The sequence below is a fragment of the Sprattus sprattus genome (genome assembly GCF_963457725.1).
Source record: "Sprattus sprattus genome assembly, chromosome: 21".
In the NCBI taxonomy this organism is placed as follows: Eukaryota; Metazoa; Chordata; class Actinopteri; order Clupeiformes; family Clupeidae; genus Sprattus; species Sprattus sprattus.
In genome coordinates, this window is record NC_137919.1 from 7102487 (window position 1) to 7125930 (window position 23444).

General features: G+C 43.8%; 1 protein-coding gene across 1 annotated transcript; it reads left to right on the plus strand.

The window, feature by feature from the left end:
* The first annotated feature begins 5351 nt into the window (after positions 1–5351).
* On the plus strand, positions 5352–22975 carry ccnb3 (cyclin B3). Its single transcript, XM_080860104.1, has 11 exons — positions 5352–5438; positions 5660–5743; positions 6349–6452; positions 6884–7067; positions 7758–7856; positions 11813–11905; positions 12239–12376; positions 15036–15191; positions 16828–16977; positions 17448–17578; positions 22848–22975. The coding sequence occupies exons 1-11, from the start codon at positions 5361–5363 to the stop codon at positions 22912–22914; spliced, it is 1284 nt and encodes a 427-aa protein (XP_080716230.1). The 5' UTR covers positions 5352–5360; the 3' UTR covers positions 22915–22975.
* The last annotated feature ends 469 nt before the right edge of the window (positions 22976–23444 follow it).

Below are 23444 nucleotides of genomic sequence, written 5' to 3' on the forward strand. Positions count from 1 at the left end.
TCCAGGGCGAAGCGGTCAGCGTAGCGCTCCACTGCACAGTCCGCAGCGTTGTCAGCCTGGCGTGCACCAGTGCCCTGACCTGAGTTTCCACTGCTAAGGGAGGTCTGCATTCTTTTAGATGGCTGGAGGGAGCTCCTATGGGAACCAGAAGTATGGTCTGGAGGGCCCAGATCAACTGGACCTGATCCAGGATGTAAAACAGCGCTCTGCAGCTCAGTGAAAGCCTGAATAAAAGATGTGGCTAGCAGCGCCTCTGCTAATTCTCTCAGCTTTCCCTCGCCTGGGTCGTCTTGGCTCCCTGCTCTGTGCAGGGAGTGAACCGCAGAGGTTGGCCTGTCAGCGTGGCTCGGCGGGCTCGCCTCAACTCCCACGTCCGACGATGTGAACACCTTCTCGCTTTTCGCACTCTGTGGATTTGGCCCGGCCAAAGTGTTCGCCTTTGTCCTCTCCCGATGACTCACTTCTCTGTATGCGGCCTCAAGTATCTCCTGAACCCAATGCTCTGCAACAGGGAGAAGGCTCTGTTCTAATGCCTTTACTTGTTGGTTTGCAGCTGTCAGTGACAAGTAGCTCGTGGTGGCACGTCTAATGATATCATTGGCCAGCTGGTCTGCAAAGTCATTCAGTGGTGAAACATTATGTGTCTTGTTCAGAGGTCCCCCGTTATTTTCTTTGATCTCGACTAGTGTGTCCTCAATGCATTCTGAGTATTCCGGCGATAATGACCACATCAGTCTGTCTACGAAATCGTCTCCGTCGTCTGATGTGGTGACATATTTAATGATGTCCGCTGATAGCTGGTCTGCATAGTCAAACAATGCAGACCAGTCAGTCCATGGCCTTTTGCTGGGGAGCCCACCACTGACGTCTGCAACATCCGCATCCTCCGAGCACTCGAGTGATAAGCAACGCATCAGACGCTCGACAAATTCGGACGTGTTTTCAGCCCTCTCCTTGTAGCCTGTCTGCAGGTGGTAGCTTGGGTTCGGGTTCTTGTTGGGGGTCGGAGGTGGAGGAGAAGGGAGAAACTCCTTGGCAAGCCCCCCTTTCAACTTCCTGCAGAAGCTGGCTCTGCTCTGAGTCGCACCGGGGATTAACGGGGTGCTTGGTGGGGCGTCTGGGTAGTCCAGGGACTGGTTACTGGCTAGGCTAGTTTGTGAGAGCAGACTTCCAATGGGGCGTGAGGTGCCAGATCCACGAGCCTCTGAGGATGCTGGTTCAAACGTTGACTCGTCCCAGTACGTGTCCATGTCTTCGTCAGATGTTTCCTGTGTTTGCCCACATTCTGAAAGCCTTCTCTCATCGCACGGATGTCTGCTATCATGCATAGTGCGATGCATGAACTGTTCTGTGCTACGTTCTCCACTTGTGTCTTCAGTTGAGCTCCGAATAGAGGGTCTTAGACAGCCATGTTTGGTCACCTCCCTTAAAGCCATTTTGATAATCATGGAAGCTAAATACTCGGCTAGCTTTTCCTCATCTGTGTAGTTGCTAGTTTTGCATTCCTGGCCATCTCTCCAAAGCACATTTGCATGTGGATCAAAGAAACACTGTGAGGAACTGGAAAGGCCTCTCTCAGTGTAGCGGGTGGGTGACACGATTTCCTCACTCTCCATATTTCCAACCGTGTGATGTGTGGCTGAATGTATAATGTCACTCGCCAAGGCCTGTGCAAAGTTATGCACAGCTGCTGTGACCGATGAGCTTTTCCCCTGGAGGAAGTCTAAGGAGCCTTGATTATCTGCACTTATAGCTCTCTTCAAAACCCCATCTAGGGTGTGTGTGTATAACCCAAGAGACCACAAAATGGATGCCTCATTGTATGTCGGTGGAGGGCATGACTGGACATCAAAAACAACCTCCATAGGCATCTGTAGAGAGTTGATAAAGGAAAACAGTGTGTGTGTGTGTGTATTCTGAGGCGTGATAAAACACTTACATATTCATTCAGTTTTAACCAGTTGTTTTCCTACTTAAACACTGTTTACAACAACAACCACTGTGATGAACTTAACCTAACTTGAACTTATTTGCAGAATTTACAGGATATTGGTGACACAAGTGAGAGGTATCCGTCATCTTTGTGAAGGTATCGGAATGGAACTTACCTTACTATAAGCAGTGCCTGTTTCAGAGACCACCATCAGCTCACAGAGGTTAATGGTGCTGTTTAGCCAATCCTCTGCATCCATGATCTGAGCAAGACAAAATCTAACTTTTTACAAGTTCACTCCTTCTATAGTTTAAGACTTTGCTTTGTCTAAAAAGTACGTGTGGACGTGCAGTTGTCTCTGTACGCTTATGCATGAACTGAGTAGAAACCCGCAACCGATCACCAGTTGGTTCCAGGAAACAGACCATGTGATGCGCCAGAAAGGAAGTTGGTTTTTAATGTGCATTCAAAAGACAAGCGGAGAGGCAGAGGTGGGTGAAAGTGAAAATCAGATTACCGTGTAGGTGTTTACAAAGTTTCCATTACAAAACAGGCTCTCACTGAGACCGGAAAAACATGAGACTATCTCGGAATGATCTAGACATGTGTCATTGTGGGAGCTGAAGCACCAGCACACAAAGACTGGGGTCAGCCGCAACATTTAACCTTTTGACATTATGGTTTCTTAATAAATCAACAATGTCTTAGTCTGACAGTTCAAAACATTCCAAGAAACAATAACCTGATAACGTCTCTTGCATGGTTTGGCTATTTTGTCACTAATGATGAATCTGGAGAACTTTATTTTTACAAGCCCCGAGAAGATTCCTTGACGAGGCCTGTACTCAAACCTTATCCAAAACATAACAAAACACACGTGAAACTTTATTTTGTCAAGCGGCAATGACGCCAAGAGAAATGATAGCACGGATCTGATCCTCACATGCATCGCTGCAGTGTTATCTCTGGGCACACGTGTGAACTTCACAAGGTGGAGGGGAGGGATGCAGTAGTCTGATACCCCTCTCTATCCCCCTCTTCTTCTTCTCCTCCTCCTTCCTCTCTATCCCCCTCTTCTTCTTCTCCTCTCTCATCCTCCTCTCTCTCCTCCTCCTCCCTCTCTACCCCCCTCTTTTTCTCCTCTCCCTCTCTATCCCCCTCTTCTTCTCCTCTCCCTCTCTATCCCCCTCTTCTTCTCCTCCTATCTCTCCTCCTCCTCTCCCTCTCTATCCCCCTCTTCTTCTCCTCCTCCTCTCCCTCTCTATCCCCCTCTTCTTCTCCTCCTATCTCTCCTCCTCCTCTCCCTCTCTATCCCCCTCTTCTTCTCCTCCTCCTCGTCTCCCTCTCTATCCCCCTCTTCTTCTCCTCATCTCTCCTCTCTCTCTGTCCCCCCTCAGAGAGATGCAGTAGTCTGATCCTCCCTGCGCCTCGGAGGAATACAGTTGGCCAGTGCAGGAATGTGGATCGGATCAATAGGGAAACACACTTGCGCGGCCTTACTTGTTTCGTGACGGTCAAAGGAGTTAGCCGAAGCAAGAACTCTATTCCAAGTGGCTGTTTATTTATTTATTCAAGCACTTGGATCCTGTAGTAGGCTATTTGATATCTCAGTGTCTGGTAGAATGGACACTGATAAACTCACACCGATCTTAATGACATTAGCCTGCTTACACCAGTGACTCCAGGAGACTGCGCTGCATGCTGGGTGACCCATGGCAGACATTCACTGATTCTCAAAGTGATCTGTCCTGGAGCTGGGGGTGTAGTAGGCCCAGATCTGAGATCAGGGTTCCAGTCTAGCCCAGGCATTTGTACAGCTCAATGTGCAACAAAAGCTGTTCTGATGAGGAGAAAGTGAATGATGAAGTGCTCGTTAATGTTGACTGTCCATACATTTTTCTGTTGTTAGTGCACAGTCCAAGACACCTAGGCATGCAGCAGTGTGAGTTATAGGTTAAGTGAGTGCTTGGCTTAGCTTCTTACTCCTCCCAGAGATAGAGAGGCAGGTCAGCTGCAGTGAACACCAAACCACATAGGAAGTCGGGGGCTGATAACCAACGTCACGTTGGTTAAAGACCAGCTTAACTTCCTGCATATGAACAAAAATGTGCGTGAGGGAGAGACTTTGGGTATCTGATAAAGCGCAATACAAAATAAAGATATTATTATTATTATTATTACTAGTGTGTGCATGTGACAGCTAGACAAGTATGTATTTTACCTGTAGAGAGCTATAGCCTATACATCAGTTACCACTTCATAGTTTTCTATAAAGGGATTCGTTTGTTGTGCAGTTTTTCGTCAACAGGAAGTGGTGTGAAGTTGAATCTGACAGGCTGTTTAAAAAAAATCAACTAAATTATTATTTGTCACGAGAAACAATCCTACACAGATCTGAGATAAGTTGACGTTTTATGAAAGATGACGACAGATGAATTTTAGACAAATCAAAAGCGATGTGACGCTAAATAGGCGGTACATAATGGCGAGCAAAACAGCCGTTGAATTCCTTGCACAGTCCAGTTTTGATACTCCACGCCCCATTCGTCTTGTTGAAGTGCGAGAGTGCTCCCCGATTATAAAAACAACTATCAAATCCCGCTCCAATTGGTTGTTATGGAGTTTGAAAATTCGAGTAAGCCCGCCCCCTAACAACGGCATCCCAGCCAACTGATCATTGGTGCGTTTGTGAGGCATTCTAGCCAATCAGCACATAGCGTGGATGTTTTGGATTTATCAAGGTTGCATTCATGGTTTGTGTAAAGCTCCAAGCAGGCTTCTATTGAAAAGAAAAGGAATTCCTCCGTTTATAGTTTAACTTTCTAGAAGAATTGCAACGTGAACGGTAAGATACAAATGCAAACTAGATAGCAGAAAATATCAAACATTTTTCAAGTAGATTGTTCGCTTTGAATGAACCAGGACTAATGCTATCGATAAGTGTTTCTCGTGTGAAGATATGGCTTGCTACCAGCTGGGTATCTAACGCTGGAGTTTTCTTTCTCAGAAACACTGTTTTGTTAAAGATTATATTTGTTTTAAGTGAGGTTTTTTATTCGTTCCAGGTTCTTTTTAATTGATCGATTTTGGAGGATTTCACATTGAAACGTGTTTGTTAACGTTGCGTTCTGATACCTAACACGCGATGATTGCTTGCAATGCCCCGTTCTTATCAAATGTTCTGAAACTAGTTGTTTCATTACTTTTAAGTTAACTAAACCTTTACATAGCTGCATGTTGGATACGATGTTTTTAAACGGTTGCATGGTTGTTCAATGTTCAAGGTTCTTTGAAAAGAAAATCGATTCACCAAACTCAACGTTAACATAACGTTTGTTTGCTGAAGAGATACTTTCATTCAACGGTTGCTTCGATTTTTCCCCTCACAGGATCCCATTTTTTATTTGGAAGACGGCCACTCGCAGATATGCCATTTTCAAGGGGAAAGAAAGTGGCTGCTATAAGCAAAATTCCTAAACTCCACTCGAAAGGAACCGAGAATCAGGTTGGTTCCTTCATCAAAATAGCTCCTCTTTTCCCCCTTGAGTGTCTAGCTTTATTCAACCCCCACAAAGGCCTTTGATCCGGTTTCTACTTTGGCATATTCATAAACGAATTAATAATACAAATGGTATCTTACTATCAAGTAAGCAAGTGTGTTCGTTTAGCCACTGCTGACATTACCTTGGATTCTCACTCTCGTGTTTTGTCCTCCTTTGAATTTAGGAGGAGTTGCCTCAGGTTAAAAGATGTTTAACCCCTCCGAAGGGTGCACCCAAGAAGAGAACCGCTTTCATCGACATCACCAATGTAAGCTCGACGTGTACATCATTAGGTTGGCTGCAAACGTAATGTTTGTTACGCATGTCTCACACATCCTCTCTGCTCGGTTAGGCCTTCTCTCAGTGTCTCTCCGATAATCAAAATGATGACGATGATGATGAGGTTGTCCGACGAGTAAGTGTTAGTGCATGTGGAACACTGAGGTTTTCAGCTTTTTACTAAGAGGTTTCCAAGGAAAGCTGTGGAATCTGGGCAAAATCACAATAGTGCTTTTCTTGGGTGATTTTTATAATATCGGTGCTGATCCCTGCACAATGTGGGTTGTGTGTGCTACAGCTTTGGAAGATTTATTTATTTTCTTACCTGTAAAAAGGATCTATTCCACCACCCACATCTCACTCTTACACACACATCTCACCCTTATACACACACACACACACACACACACATACACATACACACATCTCACTCTTATACACACACACAAGCACTAACAATATTTTCTCTTAGCTCTACCATTTCTCTGTTGTTGTTGGTGGTGGTGGTGGTGGTGGCTGTTTTGGAGGTCAGTGTTAAGTAATGGCCTGGCCAGCTGGAAATTAAGACACCCTGACTTTGTGTTGGTTTTTCAGGCACACAAGATCCAACCCAGCATTGTTGGCATCAAGAAGGAGGGTGTCAAGAAGGCACAGACTAAGCAGTCTGTGTCGGAGAGAAATGGCGCCAACCTTAAAAAGTAATTCACCGTCTTGTTTCTCTTTTCTTTGGTCTTGTTAAGGCTGCTTGCTTGTAATGCTTTGACGTAGGGAACCTGCCCAGATGGCAATCAGTGCTTTGTTTGGCTCTCTTGCCATCTAAGCTCAATCACTACTCAGCCCAGCTGGACTGTAATTTGTTCTCTGGGGTTGATAAACAAACCTCATATGAATTAACATTTTTTTTCATACTGTCTATTTAACTCACATCCCAGTGACTGTTGTTGGAAAATGATAGCCATCTTTGTTAGTTTGTTAGTTCAGGTCAAACTCTTGTTGTCATAGAAAAGATCTTTCGAGGTCACCTAATGTGTCTGCTATTATTTTGACTGACTTATGTTAACTCAGCTGTGATGTTGGAATGGTGGTATATCAGTATCTATGGCATTTAAATATGTGTTTTCTATTGGAGGACCGTGTCGGTGAGCTCTGAGGGCTGTTTGGCGGAGATCAAGCAGGAGATAAAACAGGAGGAGATCAAGCAGCAGGAGGAGATAAAAAAGGAGCTCAAGCAGGAGAAGCCACTGGCTGAGGAACCAGTGACCAAGCCTGCACCCAGCCATTACCCTCCGAGATCACCACTGCAGACACCCGAGGTAACTAATAAAAAAATCAGAACAAGACAGGGGTAATGAATGATGCTGGTGTGGTGCTTTAAAGTAACACTGTGTAGTTTCTGGGTCCGCCAGGTTGGGGGCTACTTTCTGCTGGACTATTCAGTAACTAATTTGCTGTCTTGCTTTGTCTTTTTAGACACTTGCTTGATGTTTGACTGTGTTAGGAAAGCCCCCTACCTGGCGGCTTCAGAAACTCCATAGTGTTACTTTAAGGTGGGGGGTGAAGCATTCCCTGGATTATACTGGATAAAGCAACTTCTTAAGGGGGCTCTTTTTGGTGGTAGTAGTTGCAGCAATTAGGTGGTGGTCTGGCTCATCTGTTTCTTCAGACTAAAGGCTTCTGCCCACATTTGAAGATCCGCTGATGTTGCGCATATTAATATTGTCGACAGATAAAACAAACTGTGAAATTTAGAGCTAAATAGTTCTTGTTCTCCAGGAAATAACAATACAATTGGAACTGGTGAAAGAGGAACCAGTGGAAGAGCCCCTTCTCAGAGAACTAAAGCCTGCCCATCTGCAACCTCCAAAGGTAACATACAAGCACTTTTGAAAACTTCTCAAGCACCCCTTGAAGAACCATTTTCTTGGAATCTCCAGTGAATTTCTTTGAACCTCCAGTGATGTGCACAGATGCTAAAACTGTCATGTATATTGTGATTCATGTAGGTGCCGCCCGAGTTTGACATAGACTCTGTGAACCATGATGACTGCACGCTGGCACCAGAGTACGCCAAAGAAATTTTCGACTACCTCAAGAAAAGAGAAGTGAGCTCACCTTTACGTTGAGATACAGGGGGTGTTGTTCTTCAGTAATTTGAAGAAATGTTAAAACGCTGCTTCTGGTGGAGCTGTTGAAGATTTGGGGGGAGAGAAAAAGTTTAGCCTGGCACATTTGACTGGTCTTATGCAGACAGCATTTTTAACTTTTAGAATGGACCAAATCTTGAACGTTTTGGGAATACAAGTTTCTCTGCTCGTAATGTAATGGATTTCGCAAACACACACACAGCACACACATCTCAAGTGCCATTTTCCAACATTAGAAAACATTACACTGATGACAACGAAATGAAGAGCGGCTTTACATACCCTGTTTGTGGTGGGTGGTGTAAACGGAAAATCATCCGGGGATTCACAGGGAAAGCATTGTGACATTTTTTTTTTTGCCTCCAGTAAATGGCTTTTATTTTAAAAGCACATTTTTGAGGGAGTTAGTTCTGTAGTTTGAATGCAAAAAGGTCATGTTAAGCCTCTGTTTACTGTAAGCCACTAAAAGGTCACAGGGCTCTACGCTAAGGTTTTTCCCAAGGAGCACATGTGCTCCTAAATGAAAAAATTTAGGAGCACACAAAGAAATTTAGGAGCACAGCAGGGTTTTTTTTACGCGGAAGCAAAGCATGTCATACTCATTTGCGACCTATAGTTCCAAACATTGTATTTTCCAACGTTTAACCCCATTCATGTTCAGTTATTCCAAAGCAATTTAGCTGGTAAATTTATCAAATTACTGCATTTGTTCATACAACGCTTTGGTTGACCTCTTATCAATTGTTATTAGTAGTATCTTACATAGCCAGCTTAACTTAAAGTTTATTGTAAGATATAGCTTGTTAGACTTAATGCAGTTAGAGTTAGACTGTAGGTATCACATTGGTTTATAGTCTGTCAAATTAGTTCTAGTTATTGGTGTTCGTTGGCATACAAAGTTAGTCTTCCCTTATAAGCCTAGTTAGTACATCTGATTAGAGCTAGCAACAATTAATTGCAGATGAAGGGGTCCCCTATCTCCGTGTTCATTTTGGCATATATTTTAGATTCAGTCTTAAGACAAAAATGCATATTACTTTTAGTCACATTTAGTCATAGTTATCCTTCTTAGTTTCAGTCTAGTTTTCGAAAACTCATTACAATTTTGTCTAGTTTTAGGCACATTTAAAATTCCATATTATAGCCACATTAAACTCCTTCACTTCTCAGGCCAAGGGACCTCCTGTTGTGTCTACAACATAGTAGTCTAGCTTGCAGTACTTAAATTGTGGATGCAATTAGTCTCCAAGATACAGATCTCATGCCTACAGCTGAATTCCAATTAAATCAATGTAAATAATAATTTAAGGCAATACTTTATTAACAGAATTATCATTCAAATATATGAGAATACATGTTCTCCTCATGTTTAATATTTATATTATATAATATTGTTGGCTTATCTCATGGGCTGTTTGCAATAAAAAAAGAAATTTCCCCACGTAGGACTACTAGGCGAATGTTTAGCCTAAATGCACGTATCGTATAGCCTACTGTTGTTTATCTGTAACGTTTTAGTTGGCTAGGTTACTTTTTCCAGAAGGGATCATAAAGCAGTAGTAGACTTACGTAACTTTGATATTAAATTAAAAGAGATGGTGATTGCTGAAGAAAAAGCAGCAAAGAAGTTTGACATTGACCCGAGAGGAATGCTATAGGCTACGACTAGCAGGTGGAGGTAGAAAGAAAGTTAGGCTGGATATCAAACCAGCTCGTTGAATAAATGTTTTCAGTCCAGGATAAGTATAATAGTGTCTAGAAAAACGATTAAATTCAAGGCTTTGGAAATCTTTTCCTCCGTGACTGACAGTGGAGACCATAACTCCGATGTTTATTTTTTACGTTGACACCCCGACCTAAAGCGCAACGCGATGTGCAGCCAGGAAGTGTTGAACGCATATGCAATGAATTCCAAAGCCTACTGCAATTATGCTCATTATTTAAATAATTCAATTCTATAACAGAAGATAAGTAAGAAATAAAGGCCTGCCCTTAATACAAGCCTGCCCCAAATAAAGGCCGGTGCGCTGTGCAACCTAAGTAAATACAAGCCCCGGCCACTATTTGAGGATTTACGGTACTCTCTTTTTATATGGCTCTGGCCCATTGGTTGCGAATCGTCGTTCTCATTTGCAGGAAGTTCAGCGCGTCATCTTGATATGTTCACATCAGTCGCAACACTGTCACTTGTTTCCATGTGAAATCAATGGAATGCTTCACTTTTTGGCGCTGTATTGACAACTGTCTGTCACTCGCACACTGTGCTCGTAAATCATTTTTCAAGTTCGCACGTACCTATTTTTAGGCGCATATGCGAGTGAAATACTCGCACTGTAGAGCCCTGGGTCATGTTAAAGTAGCATTCCGGATCAATTGCAAATCGCTTACGATTTGCTAGCGGCTAAAACTAACGAAATCTTTTGAAATGTGCTGACTTTGACATTCTGACAAACTAGTTAGTCAGCAACTGTCCTCACACAGTCAAACATTAAGCAAGTGCAACACAAGACAAGGTCAGACGGAAAATAAGCTACTTACTAGTTCGGCAGACAGTAGAAAGCCAGGCGGCGTCAGACAATCTTACATTTAGCAGTAATATGCCTATGGACCCTGGGTATGGCAATGGCACGGTGGCGATTCTCCATATTAAGTCATTGTAGCGCCTCAATTTTTTTCAAGCTGTTATTTTAAGGTAAAACTGCTTATCCTAATCCTGAAGAACAATTGTTGCATAATGCGTCTTTAAAGATTCAATCCTCAATGTGGTGATGTTTTAGCTCAACAGCCAATCAAAGCATACCCCTCCCTGCCGTACTCCTGAAGCACCATGTAGATTTGGGTTGGAACTGAGAGTAACAATTCTCTGGATTACATTATAACCGGAAACTGTACCTTTAAGAATCTGTGAACTTTAAACCTCATTATAATCTTGCCATGGATCATTGTGTTTTGTCAATACTCCAATCCATGCTGTAGTCTGCAGTTCAGATGAACAGGCTTTTGTATGGCCATGTTGTGCACCGATAAGTCCAGCATCAGATGAAAAGAGGAAGAACCGCCTCATGGGCCCTCTGTAATATGTAGTCCTGAACGCAAGTTTAGCAGAGCTAAATTATTTCCAGTGGTTCAAGGAAGCTTCACTAAGTGCTATGTCAGTGTGAACTCTCCTTGACGTTGTTCTGGACCCTTCCCAGTTGGTTGCGGACAGTCTGGACCTGATTGGGCTCAAATCTGGCACCGGCCCTTTCCAGGGTCATCTGCTATCTCAGTAGGCACATAGCTTAGCCAGCGATCCACATGCTGCTGCCTGGAGACTGATTTTAACCGGAGGTGGATCTTCCAGCTCTGTGATTACACAGAAACACGCCTCAGAACATTTGATGCTGATGTCATACATGGAGAGCGGGAGGCTTCATGGAGGCTATCGTATTCCCAAAGCTTGAGTTTCACTGAAACATGTCTGTAGACAATACAAGCTTGCACTTTAAGAGCTTGAGGGGGAACCATTTGGGTCTTTAACAGTCCATCATCAATGCTAAACAATGTGGAGAGAGACGTAGGGCGGTTTTCTTGGGCTGCCAATTTGTTACGAAGGTTTTGGGGGAAATAAACGTGCAAGTCCAGAAAGGCTTATTGTTTTTGACTCCGTTGTCAAAGTGCAATACATTCCACATGTTGGGATCTTGTGAAAGGTTCTGTCATGCTATCATTCATTTCACATACACAATATCTTTTATTTTGTCATTTTTTTTAGTTTGTTTTTGTAGTCAAAAAGCACACGTCATTTAAACGGAGCTAAACTCGCACCATCTGTCTGGGGCCCTTTAGCATGAAAATGCCAAGATAATTTAACAAAGTGTTTCAAAATTGCCCCTTGGGCCTGTCTTTTTCTTTTCTGTCTTTCCCCTCCACAGGAGAAGTTTGTCCTTGAAGACTACTTGCCCATGCAGACCAGCATCACAGAGAGCATCAGGGCCATCCTTGTGGATTGGATGGTTGAGGTGCAGGTATGTGGGGCTGGTGTGCTAAAGCCATGTGTTGTGTTACTGTTGTTTTGATGATGTCACTTGGGGGTTGTGTTCCTTAAGGGCCCCCCCCCCGTACCTGTTCCCCCCCGTACCTGTTCCCCCCGAACTACAGAACGCTTTAGGAGTGCAATTGTTGGTTTTGAATTGACATGCCTTCTTCAGCTGTTTTCTACTTTTACCACTTTCTGTCTGTCTGTCTGTCTGTCTGTGTGTTTGTTGCTCTCTTCCGTTCCTGTACTCGAGTCCTGTATTGTTGTCGTCGTCGTCTCACTTCCTCACCCCTGCCCCTCTCTTCTCGTCTCTCTTCCTCAGGAGAACTTTGAGCTGAACCACGAGACGCTCTACCTGGCCGTGAAGTTGACGGATCACTACCTGGCGGCCGTGCCATGCAACAAGGACCTGCTTCAGCTGGTGGGATCCACTGCCATGCTGATCGCATCAAAGTTCGAGGTGAGCCTGGCATCACACTGCCCGCCACTGACCACTTATAGTGACGCGGCTCTGTATGCGTCCGTTATAGGGTTGTGCTGATCGTCCATCGTCATTTTTGACCCACCATCACGATGGATGGTAACCATCGTGATGCCACGCCGCCCCAACGCGCAAGAGGGCATTAGTAAAACAAAATATAGCCTATAGTTTTAAACGTATTACCATTACATTGCCGTTGTTAGTAGATTATTAATATATATTTAATGCTTGCCTAAATATTTATTGTTGCTTGTCACCATGTTGGTTATTAATAGTATTATTATTGAGTCATTACAACCCCCCCCCCCCCCCCCCCCTGTTAAAGGCGTAGACTTCCATTCTAATCCAATACACTCCACATGCGCTTATAAAAACACCTCTGCAGTTTGTGGACATTACATTTAGTCCTTTAGCAGACGCTTTTGTCCAAAGCAACGTACAAGGGAGAAAACAGTCAAGCAACGAGCAATCGGGACAATAAATACTACTTTACATAAGAAATAGAAAGATTGCTTGAGGGTTCCGGTTATAGCGAGTTGCTAGGAGGTCGCAAATTTTAAGCTCTACCGCTGGAATGTAATTTAATCCTACAATACTAATCCGAATATTGTCCAAAGACACGCAACACGTGTTTAAGAGTACCCAAAGTTAAAATGTTAAAAATTAGAAAAACTCATATTTACATCCACACTCGCATGCATGGCCAGAGCCAGTGATGACTTTTGTTTTAATTCCTGACACCTCGTGTGAGCTGCATAGCAGTAAGTGATTAGGATTGTCGGTCTGAGGCTTCCACACATTCACACACGCACACATTCACCCCCCCCCCCCCCCCCAACGCGACGATATAATCATCCATCACGATGTTTCAATGTAAACATCGTCTTCTGCCAAATAAGGAAACATCGCCCAACCCTAGTCCGTTACCCTGGGTCTGTTGGATGATTGGCAGTGTTCTCCACTGTAGAACTCACAAACTAGCCTAAAATGATACCAAGCTTTTGGTAACTTCTGTACCCCTTTGGCGGTATAATACAAAAAAAAAATCCGTAATTAAAAGCACAGCCCTGTTAAAAAGTGGCAGTATTTTTACAGTATATATTGTGGAAATGTGATATGTGTGTCGGGCTCAGGGTTTATTTCAGGTTATGGGGATTTTGTGTATTGTTGATGTAAGCACTAGGGATTTACCTGCTTCAGGAATCTATCAAATAAAAAAAACATTTATTTATTTATTTATTGTGCTGCCAGTCTTTCGCCAGTAACATTGACTGCTCAGTGTTCTTCTCAAGGTTAATGGCGGTTGCTCTTAGCTTCTAATGGCCTACTGAAAGCACATTGTTAGGCACAGGCACTTTTACCTGCACAAACGTTGCCACAGATACAGATGGAAAACCTGGTGGTTCCATTTCATTGTTGGCCCTCAAGGTTTTATAAATGGAAATTTTATTATTTTTTGCTTTTAATGGCTTTTCCTTTCGGTTTAAAACGGCAACCAGTAGCTAATGATGCCAGATTCTACTCCAGTTGCGTTGTTGATATGCCATTTTGTGATGGGTAAATGTGGCTGTAGTATGAAATGGTAGCCAAAATTGTGCAGGAGGTGGCTTTCTCTCTCTCCCCTCCCCCTTTCTTTCTATCTTTCTTTCTTTCTCTCCCTCTATCTCCCTCTCTTTCTGGCACGCTCTTTTTTTTTTTCTTCCCTTTTCTGTTTTCTCTCACACTGGGTTCTGTGTTGCACACCTGTGACATTTTCAAAACTAAAGAGGTGTAACATTTGGCACACCTGATGCCAAGACTGCCTGTTCCAGACCCGCGTGTCCATTTATAAATATAGCCCACAGCCAGGTCTGATTTACGCCTGAATACTACTGCTTTTTTTTTCTTTTTATTGTATTTAGGTCATGATCTGACCCCAGTGCCAATCTATATAACTCGTTAGCATGTAATTGGACTAACAAGCAGTCATCTTGCTCTCGTTAAGCTGAGCCCGTGATGACTAGTACAACGTGGCATCTGAACCTCCCCTGGCCTCGAGGCTAATTTTCTATTCTCTCTCCGGTGTGTGTGTGTGTGTGTGTGTGTGTGTGTGTGTGTGTGTAAACATTAGTATAGTCTACCATTTTTTTTAATTAAATCTGAAATGAGTATATTTTACAGATATCATTGTTGTGATCGGAAAGGCAGAATTCAGCATCCCTGTGTATTCAGCATTCAGTGAATACCTGGCCAGTCCAACCGTTGATGAACCCAGTGGGTTTGGCTGGTGAATTCAGCGCTAGCTGTCTGTGGTGTGAGTGACACAGCTAGGCCTAGACACAGGCGATAATTGGTGTCAGGGTGAGGGGGGGGGGGGGGGGTGTTGTTGTGTCCTCCGTCTCGCCATTATTCTGGCTTGGCACCCCAGATCCTTGGCATCATCCACAATCCCCTTCTCACCCCTTTTTACACCTGCTGCCTCCCACTCACGGCAGTGTACCATGTTGTTAAAGAGGTCTACAAAGACCTATTCGTTAAAAAAATAATCTCTCTCTCTCTCTCTCTCTCTCTCTCTCTGTGGCTGCAGTGTACAATGTGGTTAAAGCAGTCTACAAAGACCTATTTGTTTTAAAACAGAACGCTCAATTCTCTCTGACAGGAGCGATGCCCACCGTGTGTCGATGACTTCCTGTACATCTGTGACGACGCCTACAAGCGCCCTCAGCTCATCGCCATGGAGGCCAAAGTCCTGCATGCCCTGAACTTTGACCTCAACATCCCTGTCTCCTACCGCTTTCTCCGCCGCTACGCCAAGGTAAAGTTTGTGTGTGTCTGTGTGAGCAAAAGCGTTGCTATGCCAAACAATGTGTGTGTGTGAGCGTGTTCATGCGCTTCTAAGCCAAGGGAAAGCATGTTCGTGTGTGAGGCTGAGTGTGGATGAAACAGTGTGTGTGTGTGTGTCCACATGCTCTGCAACCATTAACGGCTGCGCCAAGGTGTAGCATCTGACACTCTCTGTGTGTGTGTGTGTGTGTGTGTGTGTGTGTGGGCACAAACAAGCTCCCATGTGTGCACCCAGGTGTTTGTTTTGGGGTCTGATGCTGTGGGAGGCTCCAGGTGGGAGTGACGTCCATGCTCTGGCGTCCTGCCCAGGACTTGAACTCTTTAGTAATTAATTTAGAGTGGAGAGTAGAGTAGTGTAGTTAGAAGCTAAACAATTGTGCTGAAATTTGAGAGTGAACACTTTCAGAGGAGCACAGGGGGATCGATCGGGGCCTGTGCGAGTACAACTGGGGCTGGCGTGTACACAGTAATTAACCTCCACAGAGCGAGCGCGTGAAGGTAACCTCCTTCACACTGTGTGTGTGTGTGTGTGTGTGTGTGTGGGGGGGGGAAGCACTGCAAGATGGTATTGAGTCAGAATTGTGCTCATTATGTAGTGCGTTGTAGGCCCAGGTTTTTTGGTGTCATTTTTCACACGTTTTGCTGCAATATGGCAACTAGATTTGGCATCATCTTGACAATAATTCTGATGGTATATGGGTCATGTGAAGTACTGATCTCTGTCGTTCCCACCAGCCACCCGACCAGGCTATGCACTGGGTGTGTGTGTGTGTGTGTGTGTGTGTGTAACCAGCCACCCAACCAGGCTATGCACCATGTAATACTTTGGCCCAGGGTGGATCACCCAAGGAAAATGTAAGAGTTGGATGTTGCCAACTAATATCGTCAAACGCTACAATCAGTGCCAACTATGCTACTGTAGGGGTTGAAGGCTTTATTTGTATTAATTTTTTGGTAATCGGCTCGCTAGTTTTAGACTTAAGCCATTTACCTCTGCTCTAAAGAAATGCTTTGTGCCTGGCACAGCGGACTTTCTTAGGTCCGTTCCCATTCCTCCAAACGAAGGATGTTTAAAGAATGTTTTGCGCACAGGTTTTAAAAAACAAAAGGGCGCTCCTGTACAGGCAAATAAACAGGATGGAGATGAAGCGCCCCAGCACGCACAGGAAGTTCCCAGATTCCCAGCATTCCCACCCCAGATTCCCAGTGCCCTTGGGCGGAGCGGATGGGTGGCTTGGGTGTCCGTTTGTCAAAACGGAATTTAAACAAACTACACCTCAAGGAGAGGGTGAATATGTGCCATGCACTGGGCATATCCGACTAGTGTGTTCAGGTTTTTTTTTCTGTGCCCTAGCTGTTTTTGTCTGAAGGATGTAAAGTCTACTGAAGATCCTGGGTAAATAAAGCTACGATCTCGAGTCATCTGAAGGTGTTGTCTGATGAGGTTATGTGGAATGAGGTTTTTGCAGGCTAGACATTTAAACTATATAGCCATAAAGTATTCTGCGTATCATGTGCCCAGTAATTTATAAACATTTCCATCATTGTTTGGCGTCTAACTTGTCTCCCTCCGGTGTGTGTGTGTGTGTGTGTGTGTGTGTTTGCAGTGTGTGAGCGCCAACATGGAGACCCTGACGCTGGCCCGGTTTGTGTGTGAGCTGAGCCTTTCGGAGATGGGCTTCGTGTGTGTGAGGGAGTCCCTCCTTGCCTCCGCCTGCCTGCTCATCGCCCTGGTAACCAAGGATATCGGCCAATGGGTGAGTTTTCTTACAGTACTGTCCAGTGACACACACGCACAGACACAGATCTTAGCATTCTGAGTAAATGCTCTTGCACCTCAGTAAGTGATGAAGCCATCAGCTGTCTCAAACTCTGATCACAATTACTATATTTCACCGTCTCCACCACAGTCTGCATATGATGGATAGACCTGATGACTGACACACACACGCGCACACACACACACACACACTCTACAGGCCCTTTTCTGTACACATCACTTAATGTTCTTCCAAAACAGAGCAAAATCCCCATAGAGAAGCGATTTGCATAACTGGAAAAACAGAATGGACATGAATATATGTGGAGGTTCCTTAAAAGCCTGCCATTTTTTTAAGTGTTCCTCTCTAACCCTTTTCTTGCCCCCCCCCCCCCCCCCCCACTCCCATCTGTCATCTCCCTCCATTCCTCTCCCTTGCCCCCCTTCTATCTTGCCTCTGCCCCCCAGAGCCCCATCCTGGAGTTCCACTCTGGGTACAGCGTGAGTGAGGTGGCACCGGTGGCCAGGAACCTCCATGCCATGCTCAGCAGCCCGTGCGTCAACAAGCTGGAGGCCGTCCGAAGCAAATACTCCCACCCGTAAGTTTTATATTACACACACACACACACACACACACACATACACTACAATTTGACAAAGGGGAACTTCTCCTTTATGCTGGGAGGCAGTAGGGTTGTGCCGATGGACGATATCATCGTCCATCGTCATTTTTGACCCACCATCACGATGGATGGTAACCATCGTGATGCCACGCCCCCCCCCCTCCCACGTCAAACATTTCATGTTATTCACGTTAACTAAGCCTGCTCCTGCGTCGGGAAACTTGCTCATTGTCAACAGAAATATGTTTAACTTTAGCGAGAGCATTAACTTCAGTGCAATGGCTACAAAATAGAATAGACACGAAGGTGTTGATATAAACACGTTAAAAGTTGAACAACAAATAGAAACACAATGGCATTTACCTTTTTTACTGCAAAAGCTTTCAAATAATTCGTCATGCACTTCACGGATATCACAAAATATATATACTAAGAGCAAGAAAAGAATAAAACAAACAAACATAAAGCATGACTTACATGTAAGCCTACCAAAACGCACTAAACTGTAATAACTTAAAAGGTTTACAGGGCCGACACGAGTGCAGCCTAATTATTTCCAAATTATTTACATGTCAATGTTTCTGGCCAAAAAAACCAACATATTGACCTTGTCTGGCTTTAATAAGCTGCGGATTGGGGTGACCACACTACCCGCGGTGCTGAAAACTCTCTCTGAAGGCGTGCTGGTAGCGTATATGCAGAGATACTTCCCTGAGCGCAAGGACACGTTGATCTTTGCATATTCTTCAGGATGGTGAACACGCAGGTGATCGCGTAGATTTTTTGTCTGTCCATCTTTAGCACGGACCACAGTTGCGCAAATCCTACAGACAAATTTATTTAAATCTTTTGGCAGCCCACGCTCATCTGGTTCAAAACCAAAGAAATTCCAAATAGGCGAAGTGGTGCCCTTCTTTCCAACCAACTCCTGCGTCATGGTTGGTTACCAGCTGTTGAATGTTGAAACAGTTGAAATGAAATGAGCCTCTCTAACGGAATAAAACGGACGCTTTTAACCGTTAAGATCCAAAAGGAATAGAACGGCAGCTTTTTATAAGGCGCAGCGCGCCAAAGCGCAAGAGGGCATTAGTAAAACAAAATATAGCCTATAGTTTTAAACGTATTACCATTACATTGCCGTTATCAGTAGATTATTAATATATATTCCCCTATTGTCACCATGTTGGTTATTAATAGTATTATTATTGAGTCATTACAACCCCCCCCACTTAAGTACACTTAAGTACCTGTTAAAGGCGTAGACTTCCATTCTTATCCAATACACTCCACATGTGCTTATAAAAACACCTCTGCAGTTTGTGGACATTACATTTAGTCCTTTAGCAGACGCTTTTGTCCAAAGCGACGTACAAGGGAGAAAACAGTCAAGCAACAAGCAATCGAGACGATAAATACTACTTTACATAAGAAATAGAAAGATTGCTTGAGGGTTCCGGTTATGGCGAGGTGCTAGGAGGTCGCAAATTTTAAGCTCTACCGCTGGAATGTAATTTAATCCTACAATACCAATCAGAATATTGTCCAAAGACACGCAACACGTGTTTAAGAGTACCCAAAGTTAAAATGTTAGCAGAAAAAAATGAGAAAAAAACCCCTCATATTTACATCCACACTCGCATGCATGGCCAGAGCCAGTGATGACTTTTGTTTTAATTCCTGACACCTCGTGTGATTAGAATTGTCGGTCTGAGGCTACCACACATTCACACACGCACACATTCACACACACACACACACACACACACACACCCCCCTCCCCCGACGAGACGATATCATCGTCCATCTAGATGTTTCAATGTAAACCTCGTCTTCTGCCAAATAAGGAGACATCGCCCAACCCTTGGAGGCAGCATCAGAGATGGTGACGTTGGGTAGGACAGGAGGCGGTGAGGGCGGGTAGGACAGGAGTCAGAGAGGGGGACGGTGGTTAGGACAGGAGTCAGAGAGGGTGACGGTGGTTAGGACAGGAGTCAGAGAGGGTGACGGTGGTTAGGACAGGAGTCAGAGAGGGTGACGGTGGTTAGGACAGGAGTCAGAGAGGGTGACGGTGGTTAGGACAGGAGTCAGAGAGGGTGACGGTGGTTAGGACAGGAGTCAGAGTCCGCCGTTGTAATCCGATACACTTTCTGTCAAACTCGGAGAACTGCTTCTCGCAGCTCTGTAGTTGTCCATTCAGCTCAAATATCAGCAGCCTTTTAGCTGAATCGCAGACCTGTCCCTGAATGTAAATTGTTAATGGTATAAAAAAAAAGTAAATAATAAAGTTGAATTGAATGTTACTCCTGCTTTTGGGGGTCGTAAGCAACCGTCTTACAATTTTCAATGTGAGAGTTCTGCAACAAATTGACACCCGCTGTGTTCAGATTGCAAGCATGTCGGATTTGTTTGTTTGTGTGTTTTTGCTGTCCAGACTTTCCCAAATCAATCTGGATTCATTCTGGATATCCGATGTGTTCTAGCAGGCTGAGCAAAGCCTATGCAGTGCCCGCTTACATGAGACAACATGGCAGAAATAACTGTTGTACTCCAAGAGACTTGACAGACCCGGTGACCGTTAAAAACGTAAGCTCACTTTAAACGCGAAGCAACCTGCAGGCACTGCGGCACATAGCAGGATTGGCCCAATGTGGGTCGATTCCGGGCCGCCCCGACAGACATTCTGTTTGCTCCACATGCTACGGGTTTGCAAAAAGCACCTCCTGTGCAAAGGCAAAAAATCTGTCTCCAATTTGGGGAAATGTCAGCGCTCATTTGGACGCTTTGGCTCCACTTCATCATAATTTCCCCCCCGACTCCATTATGTCTGTGACGGTCATTAGACAGGATGACGAGGTCTGGGAGCCGAGTCACTGGCACTCAGCAGGCCGGTTCCCTAAGGTGGGATGGTTTTACTCATTCAAAAGTTTGCCTTTTGATACTCGCTGACACGAGCTAAGGAATGACACACGACTTTCAATCGCAGCCTAGGGCAGGAATTTACCTGTTCCTAATTTAGAAATAAACACAAAGTGTGTGTGTGTGTGTGTGTGTGTGTGTGTGTGTGTGTGTGTGTGTGTGTGTGTGTTCTCTCATGTAGCAGTACACAGGGCTCTAGCGTCCGACTGAAGGGTCACCATGAATCAGACCTTTTCCACCCTATTCTTTCTTTCCTTTCTTTTTTTGTGCTCGTTGCTGACTAACTGCTTCCAGCTGTGTGCAGGGATTAAAGTATTCCGGCACCGTGCCGGATTTCCGGCGTGCAGCGTTTGGCTGCGGGAAAAACGTCTAATATAATTTTTTTTTATATTGAAAACTCGTTATCATCACCATTACTTTCGAGTTTATGAGTTCGTCTGCCAATGATATAATGATATGAAAAAAGCACAACTCTCAGGCTGTCAAAAGAACATAATTAGCCAATCAGAAGTAGATTAGGGCGGGTCTTGGGAAAATGTGCTTTCACCACCGACTTTTCTGTATCGCTCTGCCTACGTAGATGCCAAAGTAGAGATACTGTCAGACCGAAGCAGAGTAAGTTCAAGAATACTTGGGAAGATGCCCTCCTAGTTGATGAAGGATTGAAAAAGAAATGGCGCTGGGCATGAATAGAAGAGATAGGGAAGGACGGTAAGCCTTTTGGTAGCCGGTGTAAGAAGTTAAGAGAAGCAGGTGCTCTCTTGTTGTGCTCAAGAAAGCTACTGTATGCAACTAGCGGGAAAAAGGTGCTTCCAGTGCTTCCACTTATTCGTAGAGCAGCTGTTCGTGCTATCCAACACACAACGCTTTTACCGGGAGCAACAACCACATCTGATGTTCCGGCATCAATAACTGACCGTTAATGTGCCCTGAAAATATGCGTGTATACGTTCATCGCAGAACACAATCCAGGCAAGCTCGCCCAACCCCTGGTGAATTTATGCCAAAAAAATAGCTGAAGACAAAATTGCTTTGACTAAACTGTCAATATCCAATCAGCATGCCAGCTATTTTAACACACACGGCATAACACCAGAGTTTAAAAGACGTATTTCGGAAAAGCTAAAGCTTTCCTTAAATGTCGACGAAGCCACCAACAAGAACCTGGACAATGTCCTCGTTCGTTTTTTTGTTGAAGATACAACGCAGTAAAAACGCAACACTTGCCAGGCAGGAACATGAATATAGCCAATGCCTCAGCAATTAGGCTACTGTATGCTAGAATTAAAGATGTATATTTTATTATACGATTATTTCTTCTGAACGAAGTAATTATGGAAATGTTGCAATATAAAACTACATTCTACAGCTCACTGTTGCTCTTTAACGGTTTAAAAAGTGAATCACTGTCCTTTTTCATATATCCTCAATGAAATGGTTGCAAATCCAATCTTCTTTCACTGACTGAATTTCACATACCCTTATAACATGTCACCTTGTGGTTGTAGGTCATCTTGAAATCAAAGCTTAAATCAAACCAAGGACAAAGCTTAGCAGCAAAACTTGATATCAAAAGAAACTGAAATGCGACATGTGTTAGTACCATATTCTAGTGAGGTGGAGTATTGCTGACCCTCTTGGGATTGCAGTTTCAAAAGTCCCACCATAATCTGCCATCATTAATTTCTAAATGTTTTTTTAGTTTGATTGTTTGTTTTTTTGACCCTGTAAATGTGTCCTCTCCACAGGACGCCCCTCCCCCCCCTCGCACTCACCCACATAGGCCTAGAAAAAAAAGTTCAGGCTCAGGATTTTTTTTTGCTTTAACCCCTGTGTGTGTGTGTGTGTGTGTGTGTGTGTGTGTGTGTGTGTGGGGTTTCCCTTCTGGTTGCTCTTGTTCCCCTTCAGGCTTTTGCTCTACGGTTCTCTATTTCTGTGCTTCTGTACTTTTTGATTAATCACGTTCTTTACTTTCTTTTAATTATATTTCTATCTTTTGTCTTTATCTTTTCCTTTCCTTTGTATGTTCCTTGTGCTCTTGTTAATGTGACGCACATTGAATTGCCTCAGTTGATAAAACTTGCCTTTCTTCTGCTGGCCCTTTGCTGGCCCTTTGCCTGTGAAGTCTCAGATCAATCAGGTCCTCCATCGGCCATTTTAGGAGGCCCATTCATCATTAACTTCTTACACGTCAGCCTCAGATGGCTGTAAAGGGGCCAGAGGCTTACCAGTGGATGTAGGGTCATCATATCAAAGACCCCCCTCCCCCTTTTCTCCTAAATTGGTGTGGCTAAATGTTCTTCTTTGGTTTTGTTTTTTCTCTCTACAGAGTGTTCTTTGAGGTTGCAAAAATTCCCGTGGTGAGTTTGGAGAAGCTGGAGCAGTTTCTGCAGTGATGCTGTCCCCCCATTCCAAAGCTGCGAGAAGACCTGTGGATCAACAACCACAACTTTGTAAAATAAAATTAAACTATTTATATTGTATCAAAGCTATTTTTACATAAAAAAACGCTCTCGTGTACGTTTCTTGCCGGTGTTAATATACGTGTTTTTGTATTTTGGAAAATATTAAATCTCTGTAAGATACAAGATGTGGAAAAAGTGTTACAGTTAGTCATTTTAGAAAGAAATGAGTGAAATAATTCCCTGAAATAATTCTAATAATTGTCTACCACTAGTTTAAAATAATATAATGTTTATTATGTCTTGTCCTTTTACATGTTGTACAGTTGATCATGTTGTGAAGTGTCTTACAACTAATATTTCTATGTGTACATTTCAATGTTCCTGAAATAAACCTGTTTTTTTATGTATGTTTTAAATGGGGTGTTTTTTTGTGTGTTTCCAAAGTATTGTTCTGTGTGATTATTTATTTATTAATTTTTTAATTAATTTTTGCCCAGTTAGGCTGGGCTCTGCATTTGTGC

Excerpts from the sequence above, each read along its gene's own strand:
- ccnb3 (XM_080860104.1), top strand. The coding sequence starts at position 5,361 with ATGCCATTTTCAAGGGGAAAGAAAGTGGCTGCTATAAGCAAAATTCCT. Across the intron at positions 6,453-6,883 it reads AATGGCGCCAACCTTAAAAA|GACCGTGTCGGTGAGCTCTG; the intron begins GTAATTCACCGT and ends TTTCTATTGGAG. Across the intron at positions 11,906-12,238 it reads ATTGGATGGTTGAGGTGCAG|GAGAACTTTGAGCTGAACCA; the intron begins GTATGTGGGGCT and ends TCTCTTCCTCAG.